The sequence below is a fragment of the Salvelinus fontinalis genome, chromosome 27, assembly GCF_029448725.1.
Source record: "Salvelinus fontinalis isolate EN_2023a chromosome 27, ASM2944872v1, whole genome shotgun sequence".
NCBI lineage: Eukaryota > Metazoa > Chordata > Actinopteri > Salmoniformes > Salmonidae > Salvelinus > Salvelinus fontinalis.
The window spans coordinates 29,828,827-29,840,519 of NC_074691.1; the positions used below are offsets into that span (position 1 = coordinate 29,828,827).

The 11,693-nt window shown below is 38.1% G+C and overlaps 2 protein-coding genes across 2 annotated transcripts in view; one reads left to right on the top strand and one right to left on the bottom strand.

Moving 5' to 3' along the window:
* LOC129825423 (4-galactosyl-N-acetylglucosaminide 3-alpha-L-fucosyltransferase 9-like) overlaps nt 1-7,211 on the bottom strand; it is a 49,800-nt gene extending 42,589 nt beyond the window's left edge. Inside the window, exon 1 of the mRNA XM_055885516.1 lies at nt 7,102-7,211. The gene's annotated coding sequence lies outside the window, so the exon portion shown is untranslated. The remainder of the gene's footprint in view (nt 1-7,101) is intronic.
* A 1,475-nt stretch (nt 7,212-8,686) lies between these two features.
* Nucleotides 8,687-9,847, top strand: LOC129825668 (4-galactosyl-N-acetylglucosaminide 3-alpha-L-fucosyltransferase 9-like). Its single transcript, XM_055885856.1, has one exon. The coding sequence runs from the start codon at nt 8,744-8,746 to the stop codon at nt 9,845-9,847; it is 1,104 nt and encodes a 367-aa protein (XP_055741831.1). The 5' UTR covers nt 8,687-8,743.
* Nucleotides 9,848-11,693: the final 1,846 nt, after the last annotated feature.

The following is an 11,693-nucleotide window of genomic DNA, read 5'->3' on the forward strand; positions in this document are numbered from 1 at the left end:
TTTTGGTAGGCCGTCATTGCAAATAAGAATTTGTTCTTAACTGACTTGCCTAGTTAAATAAAGGTTAAATAAAAGATATATAAAAAAGGACTGCCATTTTACACTAATCAAACATATATCGTTTCATAGATCTGCTTGTAACTATGAAGGGGATCCTCTTTTAGGGTCATAATGTGAGAGTGAGGTCAGTTTTGAAAGGTCAAGTGAAATGATAAAAAAATACAGGCTGTATTTTAAGCTACACCCACATCTGCTAAACATGTGTATGTGACCAATACATTTGATTTGATTAAGTGTTTTGGGGTGATTATGCAACTACGGGCACTTTTATGTCCTCGGGCCAATTTTGGGGATTTTATCAAAAAGAAAACAAATACAAATATCTGTGTGTTCAGTTCACACTGGAATCACCCCATACTTTTTAAAACACCTCTCTATCAAGTATTTTAGATACTTTTCAGATACATTTTATACCTCATGTTCACTCTTTTGCCCTTGTCCCTGACCAAGACTTTTAAGCATCTACTATGTTTTTCTATGAGAAACAATGCATAATTACACATTATATAATATTATGTACTACAGAAAGAGTCAATTAAATCAAATCTATATCAATATTTATTGTGAATAAGCCCTTTATATTGTTTTTTACACAAAATATATGTTACACTCGATGAGGACAAAGGTAAGGAGTCAGGCGCAGAGAGCAAAGGTAACGGGGAAAACCACTTTTTAATGTCCAACCAGAATAACAACTGGTAACGTCAAAAACATTGGCGTAAAACTCCGACTTGAAATAAAGTCCAAAACTGGAAAATAAATCCAGACTGTGGAAAAACCCCAATGAAAACAACAACCTCATATACAAACAGAGAAACAAGCCCGCACAAACATAAACGGGCTAAACGAACTTAAATAACACCACCCTAACAACCAAACAATAAACAGGTGAAATCAATTAGACAAAACCAAACGAAAAGGAAAAAGGGATCGGTGGCAGCTAGTAGACCGGCGACGACGACCGCCAAGCGCCACTCGAACAGGAAGGAAGGCCACCTTCGGTAATACTCGTTACAATATACCTGTCCTTTGGGAATGGTGTCATTTCCACCGCTGAGGACAAATTCCTCATTAATAAAGTTTTCAAGAGAATGTTAATTTAGTTACCATGGAAACATATTGTGACACTGAAGCACATGGCTGCAGTGGACAGTTGTCCCAGATGTGATGTCCAGAAGTTGAAGAAAAATCGAGGTAAATATTACTTTAATTTTCAGTCATTTCCAAACAGGCTATAATTTCTTTAATTTGCGGTAGAACTTTCAAATGTTTTGTTATATTTTATGTTTTTAGTGTAAACGATATGCTAGCTGTAATACTAACCAAAGCATGCTAAGCAGTCTGTCAATTTTCTCCAGAAACTGTAGAAGTGTCATTGCCATCACAAATTTAAGTGTGGAAAGTGGTGAAAGTGGTGGAAAGTGGAAATGACACAAATCCATTATCTTATTCGTTTTTACTTTACTTTTTTAAATTTACTTTAGGCTTATTTAATCATGTTTTAAATGAATTGAATCTAGAAAATGCTCCAAGGTGTGCACAAGTTGAAAACTGAGTAGTATTTGTCTTTATTTTTTGAAGATGCCACATAAAACAGCCAAATAGATAAAAAATAAAAAATGATCCTATACGATACCAGGAACATCTGCAAAAAGACAGGGAGAGATACTGGAAGAAAAAAAGAGAAGGGAGAAGTGAAATCTATCTCTGAGCTTACAAAGCGACAACAAAGAAACAGGAGAAGGCAATGGAAATGTAACCAACGGAATAGAAGACAGACTTTAAAGAGAACAGTTGCAATGGAGACCTACCTATCAGCCAACACATCACCTCAGTCACCAGATGACCTGCAGCCAGAACATGAGGCCAACATACCTGCCCATAACTTACCTGCCCTTCCTCATTGTCTGCAACAGGAATGAGAAGTCGAATACTTGCTGGAAGGAAAAAGGTTGGAAGAGGGCGCTCAAAAGCATACAGAGATCTTAGTATGACAAATGTCAAACTTGATAAATGCTTTACGGAAAGCTGAGAAATACAAAAAAAGGTATGATCGACTGATGAACAAAATGGAGAGACAAGATTCCCCAAAGACAAAGACAAAACAGCAAATGAAGGGAACTCCGAAGAACTTGAGAAGGATTTTCTTGTTTCAAAATGCAATCATTGCAGAGTTAAAACAAAAGTATAAAAAAATGGGCAGTGCCAAGGACAAACAAGTGGCTTCAAAAATGCTCAGAGGCAACAACCTGAGAAAGTATGGCCTGGACAAAGCCACAAACAGAGAATTTTGCTTTTCAGCAAAAGCAATGAGAGCAAATGAAAACAGGCCATCAAGTCTTCAATACTCCAGGACAAATCAGTGTAACAGAATTAGCACTGCCACAGAAGAGACAATCACTAGATTCAATGAACGTGATGACAACAGCAGAGCAACTACAGGGAAAAAGGACACACTAACGAGGAACAAGAAAAAAAAGCAGATGAACTTCTTGAATGGCACAATTCAGAGCCTTTATCAGAAGTTTGAGGGAATAGTCAGAAATTCAAATTTCCTACTGTGAATTCTGCAAAAGACGTCCTTTTTGGGTTGTCAAGCCAGCTGTCCAGGATAGGGACACGTCTCTGCAAAACCCACGCCAACCTCCAGTTCATGGTGGACAAACTACAGGATCACAAAGTGATCAGCTGCAGCAACATTGAGAAAGTTATTGAGTCTTTGTGCTGTGAGAACCTGAATAAAGAGTGCATGTATAGAGAGTGCTCTCTTTGCCAAGCCAAAGAGCTTAAAGCATCTGACTTTGATGCTGGTGAGCAGTCATGGTGGTTTGAGTGGGAAAACAAAGCTGAAGAGAGAGAGAAGAAAAACAAAGAGGGAAACATGGAGAAGTTCACTGTACAATTGACAGTAAAAGAAAAGGTATGTGGCACACTGCAGATTCTATTGGAGGACTTCTCCAAAGGATTGAAAGAGAAGTTGGGGAAACACGTGTACAACATTCTACACCAATACTCCAAACTGAGAGAATTAAAAGATAATCTGGGGAAAGAGGAGATAATTGTGCATATTGACTTTGCAGAGAACTGTGTAAATACACCAGTGAAATCCAGGCAGTTCACTTTGGTGATTCTCACAAGCAGGTGACCCTCCACACCTGTGCTGGATATACCACAAATGATACAGTTTCACTTTGCTCACTGAGCTCTTCTATGCGGCATGTCCCCTCTGCTATCTGGGCCCATCTCTCAAAAACACTGACCTACTTCCTTGAGCTCTGCCCATCGGCTACTGCTGTACACTTTGTGAGTGATGGCCCTATAACCCTGTATAGGTCTAAAAATAATTTATACTATCTCTCCACCCTTCCCTTTGAAATGGGCTTCCAGAGAGTTACATGGAATTTCCTAGAAGCCGGACATGGAAAATGCCCAGCTGATGGGGTAGGAGCAGCTGTGAAACGAAGAGCAGATGGAATTGTGGCACAAGGCAAGGACCTCCCAAATGGAAAAACTGTATTTGAGGTACTGTCAAAAGATCAGTCAGCTATCAAGCTCTTATATATCTCAGAGGAGGAGATAGAGAGCATCGAGGCCCTCCTACCGGATCACCTGGAGACAATCCGTGGGACATTGAAGATACACCAAGTAATAGTTATGGGTTATTTTATGTCGAATTTCACATTTGTTATACAAATATATTATCACTAGACTATGCTATGATTACATATTCCGAATGTGCATAACTTTTTGAATTTCCTGTGTTTCCAGATCGTCACTGACAGTCCAGGGGAGATAACTTGGCGGATACTCAGTTGCTTCTGTTCCTTTCCACATCACTGCAGCTGTTTCAGCCCACAGACTGTGACTCTGGTTGAAAAAACTGAAGCAGACCAAGATGGAAAATTCAACTCATCTCAAAGCACCGTCCAGCCCATTGAAGATCTAAGTGAAGCATTGATTGGAAAGTGGTGTGTGGTGGAGTAGGATCAGGACGTTTACCCTGGTATCGTGCAAGACATTCACGCAGAGAGTGGTGCTTTTGTGAAAACCATGAGTCGCGTTGGCCCCAACCGTTCTAATCCTTAGATACACTTGGTAAATCACTGTACAGTACATACAAAGCAGGGCATAACATAATACATAAAAAAACATGTGTAGCTCTCAATTAACTCTTCCTTCTATATATGTGCTAGAATTTCTATTTGTAGCATCTGTAACGCATTGTTCTCAAGTGCTAGTTCCAGTGTTTTGGAATCTTACTTTGTCTTATATTAATGAGATGTTTAACAATGGTTGTTGTTCAAAATGTTTGCAATAAAATATTGTTTTCATACGTTTTTTTTTTTTTTTTACATAGAAGTCATTTCCACCACAACCCATATTTTTGAGGTAAATGAGTATATTATGTATAATTTACAGACATGTATTTGTTTTAGATATGGAAATCATATGGTTGTTATCATAATCTCACAAAAGGGTTGGGTGGAAAAATCATATTTTTCATGATAGATGCACGTTTTCAGCTGTCACCAAGGCAAGTTTATACATTCAGGTGTCATGTTGAATTATTAATGTTAGGAAAACCTTAAAAATCACTTTAAATAATATTCAATACAAGTTCATGTACAAATGTATAAAAAAATCTGTTATAAATCAATTGTATGATATTTCATTTTCAACTAAAATGGTTGTTTAATGACGAGATGGGAATGACATTTGTCTATGGCTGTCTGGGGAAAAATGAACAAAATATAGAAATTCCTGAATATTACGATCGCAGCCATTATCAGATATAGTTTCTAGACAAATCAAAGACAAGTACAATACTGGTAAAATTGTCACGTTCCTGACCTGTTTTCTGTTGTTTTGTATGTGTTTAGTTGGTCAGGGCGTGAGTTGGGGTGGGTAGTCTATGTTATGTGTTTTCTATGTTGGGTTAATGTGTTGCCTGGTATGGTTCTCAATTAGAGGCAGGTTTGTGACGTTTCCTCTGATTGAGAACCATTTTAAGGTAGGTTGTTCTCACTGTTTGTTTGTGGGTGATTGTTCCTGTGTCTGTGTATACCACATGGGACTGTTTCGTTTGTTCGTTCGTTTTAGGTAGTCTGTTCCTGTTCGTGCGTTCTTCGTCTATATGTAAGTTTGTTTGTTTCAGGTCTGTTGCCTTTGTTTATTGTTTTGTAGTTTGTTCTAGTGTTCATTAGTGTTTCGTCTTTCATTTAATAAATGAGTATGTATTCATCACCCGCTGCGCCTTGGTCTGTTCATTCACCACAAGACGAACGTTACAAAAATGGTGTTTGAATAAGTTTTCATTTCTGAAGGTTTGCACGGCCAAAGTGCCCGAAGTTGCATAATCACCCTTTTACACATGTAAAATACATTTTTATCTATTTAAGAAGAGATTGTCATCTACCTAAACAATATCACATTGCAGAACAAAGCAGAACAGCAGGTTGGAACTGTATTAGTAAAGGGTAGAGAATCAAGGTTACTTATTAACTAATACACCTCACCTACCATCATAAAATGCCCATAAAATTGTGTTTTACTGAGACCAAAAGTGAACTATTGACATACACAATCCTGAGATTTTTTAAATGTATTTGACCTTTATTTAACTAGGCAAGTCAGTTAAGAACAACTTTTTATTTTCAATGAAGGCCTTTCGGGGAAGAGTGGGTTAACTGCCTTGTTCGGGGGCAGAAAGGGTGCGTATGGCGGCTGGGTGCGTATGGAGTGAAAGAGAGAGACGTGATATTTGTCTTTCAGGTACAGGATGAAAGCAAATTGACAAATAAAAGTCTGGTCTCAAAGACTAGAGGTAACATGGAAAATGTAAATCCGTGACACTCAAATTATTATGATCTGTGTTACATTTGGTATGGTTACATGAGACAGATGGCAAAAACGAAGGTAGGGTGTTTGTGTAACCGATGTGAAATGGCTAGCTAGTTAGCGGTGGTGCGCACTAATAGCCTTTCAAACGGTGACGTCACTCGCTTTGAGACCTTGAAGCATCGTTACCCATCGCTCCTCAAAAGCTACTTCACCACTACTTCAAGGTCTCAAAGCGAGTGACGTCACCGTTTGAAAGGCTGTTAGCGCGCACCACCGCCAACTAGCGGAGCGGGGTGGATGGGTAGGCATATAATTCTAATCTCATCACAGAGTTTAAGATAATTAGCAACTTTAACTATTTATTCAATTTTAGCTACTTTTCAACTATTTAGCATGTTAGCTAACCATTTCCCTAACCTAATCCTTTAACATAACCCCAACCTCTAGCCTCGCTAACGTTAGCCAGCTAACTAATGTTAGACACATAGCTAGAATGTAACATATTGTTACGACCCTGGGTTTATAAACGCGGAAATCGACAATGCCGCACGAGCATGCTTTTGCGGCACAGTCCATAGCGCGCAGGATTTCCGGCTAAACGGTCGAGGGTTCGTGACGTGCTCCCTGCTGTTTCATTACAATATCATACTTTTTGAAAATCCATACCATATAGTAGGTTTTGCAAATTCGTAACACATCATATGAAATGGGTGATGGACATCCTCAAATGAATACTGTGTACAGTCCGCCGTCCTCGATTAGTGTTTTTCTTCATGAAGAAAAATACTAATCGAAGACGGCGGACTGAACACAGTTATGTAGACCACCTCAAGATAAAACCGTAATATTCAGTGTCGGAGGACAGGGGAACCTATTTCAAAACGAAACGTGACTATTGTACAGACACAGACTATTTATTATTTTCACCACCGGGAATGGTAAAGGTCGAAACAGATCAGTTAAAATCAAAAAATGTCAAACTGGGTATACTTGAACTAGTCAGGACGGATATAAAAGAGTTGAAGGCAAGCCTGGAGATGAGTGACGAAAAAACTGCGACATTGGAGAAAGACACAAACAAGCTAAAACGGACAGTCAATAAGATTGAAATCGAAGTGAATTTAAAAAGGAGAACGGCGTTCGGAGAGAAGCCTTACTTGACATACACACTAGATCCATGAGAGATAATCTGGTACTTACAGGTATCAAAGAGAAAGAAGGAGAAGTTCCTGAATCTGTAGTTAGTTAGTTCCTCCTTGTAGCGCATCAGATCCCACGCGACGCTATCAACAAAGTCCAACTCGAACGTGTACACCGCTTCCGGCAAAGGTATGTACGCCCAATCGTTGCCAAATGTGCTTTCTTTAATGATAAAATAATGGTTAAATGCCTGGGTAAAAGACTTGCTTGCACGAAAATAAGCATGGATAACCAGTTCCCGAAGGAAATTGCAGAACGGCGTAAAGTTCTGTATCCAATTTTCAAGGAAAATAGATTGAAAGGGAAACGCGTAGATCTCGTGGTCGATAAACTGTATATTGATAACCAGTTGTTCAGAGACACAAATACTACTCCATGGGAGTACTCCATCTATTTAAAAAAATACTACTCCATACTCCATCTATTTAAAAAATTACAAAGTTCTCATAGAGGAGGCAAATAATAATACACACAATTCTAGCCCTGTTATGGATTGTAATAATACAGCAACACAAATATAGAAAATGTATAAGAAATCCGTTATAAATCAATTGTATGATATTTCATTTTCAACTAAAATGGATGTTTAATAAAGACGTTAATTAGTGGTTGGAGCGTTGGAAGATCGAATCCCTGAGGTGACAAGGTAAAAATCTGTCTTTCTGCCCCTGAATAAGGCAGTTAACCCATCGTTCCTAGGCCTTCATTGAAAATAAGAGTATGTTCTTAACTGATTTGCCTAGTTAAATAAGGGTAAAATATAAAAACAAACATTTGTCTATGGCTGTCTAGGGAATAATGACCAAAATATAGAAATTCCTGAATATTACGATCGCAGCCATTATCAGATATAGTTTCTAGACAAATCAAAGACAAGTACAATGCTGGTAAAATGGTGTTTGAATAAGTTTTAATTTCTGAAAGTTTGCACGGCCAAAGTGCCCGAAGTTGCATAATCACCCTTTTACACATGTAAAATACATTTTTAACTATTTTAGAAGAGATTGTCATCTACCTAAACCATATCACATTGCAGAACAAAGCAGGTTGGAACTGTATTAGTAAAGGGTAGAGAATCGAGGTTACTTATTAACTAATACACCTCACCTACCATTGTAAAATGTCCATATATTTGTGTTATACTGAGACTAAAAGTTGACAGACACAACTCTGAGGTGGGTGTGTATGTCACGAACGAGAGAGACGTGATAGTTGTCTTTCAGCTACAGGGTAAAAGCAAATTAACAAATAAAAGTCTATTTTATGGATAAAAACAGACTTGTCTCTCATGAATAAGTTAACCGACATCTCTTATCATGTTGCTTAGCCTTATATCGTCCGGTTCCACTTTGTTGTAACAGGATTTGGTTTACAGTTCTGGGCTGACATATACTTTGTGCAGTTGTTGCATTTGCTATTTTCTCATACTTTCTTCCTGTACACAAAACAAGCTGTTAAGAAGTAAAACAAGCAGTTATGAAGTCAAACAAACTGTTAGTATGTAAAACAACCTGTTTTGTGTACGGGATGATTCAATTGACTTAAAATCATTCAAAAAGTTGACTCTTTTTTTGCAGAACGCCCAAAATGGTGTTGACCCGTCTCGATCCTTGGTCTTGGAGGATTTCTGACGCTGTTTGTAATGTACTATCAATCAGCTCCATCTCAGATCTGCCCTCCCCAACCTGCTTTGCCACGTCATTACTCAAAGCCACCTGAGAACAGTTCCTTGTCTAAGAAGCAGCCAGAACCAGACAAGCCCATCATGCTGTTGTGGTTCTGGCCTGAAAACCGCAGGTTTGATTTTAGCGATTGCAACACTTTCTTCAACATTGATGGCTGCCAACTGACAGATGACCGGTCTCTGTACAACAAGGCAGACGGGGTGCTCATCTTTCACAAATCCATCAACCACGATTTATCCAACTTGCCTCCATCACCTCGACCGCCATTCCAGAAGTGGATCTGGTATCATGTGGAATCACATATAAGCACAATTAAGATACCTGGTCTAGAGAACCTTTTCAACTTGACCTTGAGTTATAGGGAAGACGCAGACATCCCTGTACGTTGGCGCTTAACTGCAAGGAAAGGCCAGGGTGAGGACTTTGTGCTGCCCAAGAAGGATAAATTAGTTTGCTGGATTGTGAGTAACAATAACCCTGCAACTGGAACAGCAGTAAGGGATAACTATTACAGAGAACTTGTCAAACATATTAAGGTGGATCTCTTTGGAAGAGCCTTTGCAAGATTCTTGAGATATGAGGACTACTACTCAACACTCTCCAGCTGTAAGTTCTACCTCTCCTTTGAGAACTCAGTCCACAGAGACTACATCACTGAGAAGCTTAACGGACCACTTGCAGCAGGAACTGTGCCAGTAGTATTGGGCCCACCGAGACAGAACTATGAGGACTTTGTCCCGGGAGATTCCTTCATCCATGTTAATGACTTTCCCAATGCAAAAGCCCTGGCTGAATTCCTCCTGAAGTTGGACAAGGATGAGGAGGCATATCTGCGCTACTTTCAGTGGCGTAGAAACTTATTTGCTCAGCAACATCTAATTCAACTGAGTCAAGAGTTCATCCAATCTATTTGTTATGCCTGTGACCATATAGGCAAACATAAGGAGTACAGGTTTGTTCCTGATCTTTACAAATGGAATTTCGTTGAATTAGTCTCTTCTGATCAGCGTTTACCATCACTGGTGTACCCCCCCCCCCCCCTCCCCCCAGATAGAATATGAACAGGTCATAAACCATGACTAAAAATGTTTAGAATTTTTCGCACAGCCTTATGGCAAAGTGTGTAGAATAGCACAAAATGTGCTTGATAAAATGTACAATTCTCTCTGAAAATGTAAAATTCTCTAGCGTGAGATTACTTATAAATCTTCACATATTTTTGCGAAACTGCGGTAGGCCACTGATTAACATCATATTGTCTATATACGTTTTTTTTTTGAGGAAATATATTTGTGGAATGTATTACTCTGCTGTACAGACCCAAGTGCATTCAACCTCATTGCGATACATTGAGTTTCATTGTAGGTCTATTTGGCGGTGAAACAGTGAAGCCAGCTGTAGCTTCTTGCCTGGTTCTGTTCATTAGTCTTTTTTTAAAGTAAAGTGAAACAATGCTTTGTCTATTTGTTGCTTTTCATTAAATCATGTAGCTGTTACTTAGGCTTTGGTCTAAAATAAATTCGTTAAAAAGGGCAGATTGGAAGGCTTCTATGTTGTATTATAGGCTAACGAATTTATGAAAATAAACAGTTCCTACGAAAATATTCGTACCTGGCAAAAGGCCGACATTTTTATGTTTAAATTAAAAATATATACTCACATGACAATAGAAATGGAAACATTGTGATTTTATAAACATAAATTATGAAAGCGGTTACTGCTCTCTCACCATCAATATCATTATTTACATGATTGAAATTCACCAAATAATTTTGTTTATAAACCCACAAATGAAAACATTAAGGTATGTGTAAAGAGACAGTAAAATATTCTATTTCTCAAAGTTATACGTGTGTCAAATCATTCCTGCAACAAACATGGTTAGAGATGGGTGAGATTGGCACATCTCTCCCTCTTCAACTGCATAATGTGTGTAGGTTTGAGAGAGCGGCAGGGAGAATGCGCAAGAGAGAAATTAGAGAAGGGAGGTGTCTGATGAATCAGGAATCAAGGGTTTTTCACCAAATATCACCATTTAAAGGAGTTTATGTTCTGCTTGTATAGTTGCATCTGTGCCACGGACTTAGTCTGGCTTTAAATGTCGACAAATTAACAATTGATATGTTGGATTCACGACTCCATCCCAACCAAAAATGAAAGAATAGGGATTAATCAAATCAAACTTTATTTCAAGTTTGATTTGATTCGTTTATTATTTAACTTGATTTACTTCTTCAATTGTTTATATTTGGTTGCATTGACAACCAATCACAATTCAATATCATTTTTGAAATACATAAATAGCCTATTAACGTCTCCAATTGAACCCAACATAAAAGTTAAAGGATGGGATTAAGCCAGATGGAACTATCCAAGCAGTAGATACTGTACATCTTCTTTAAATGTTGATTTTTGGTTACGTTGTCAAGTAAACAATATTCTATATTACTTTTGTAATCCAGTATATAGCCTAAAGTTAAGGCTGTGTTACAAACGAATGTAACATTCAACCTTACAATGAGGAAGAAATCAATGGCCACATTGAGGTTTCCCGGAACTATACATTATAGAGTAATAACGCATTCATCTGTTTTATAAATAAACACATTATCTGGCATTGTGTTTCCTTTTAAACTTTTAAGTGGTTGAAAGCACAGTGATGGACATTGAGATGTAAACTAAACCAAAAAATCTGACATTGTTTTTCCATTGGAATTTGGATGTGCTATTAGATGGTTGAAAGCATAGTAATAACACATTAGACATTTAACTAACTTTTGGCTGTCTTTTTGAGTTGGTGAATAAAGCTTGTAATCTCATTGATCAACATCACTCTCAACCAAATATTACCCAATTATCCACGTTGAAATGACGTGGTGTGCCTAGTGAGTAGAACCTGAAAGCATT

Coding starts and splice junctions, on each gene's coding strand:
- LOC129825668 (XM_055885856.1), top strand. CDS start 8,744: ATGTACTATCAATCAGCTCCATCTCAGATCTGCCCTCCCCAACCTGCT.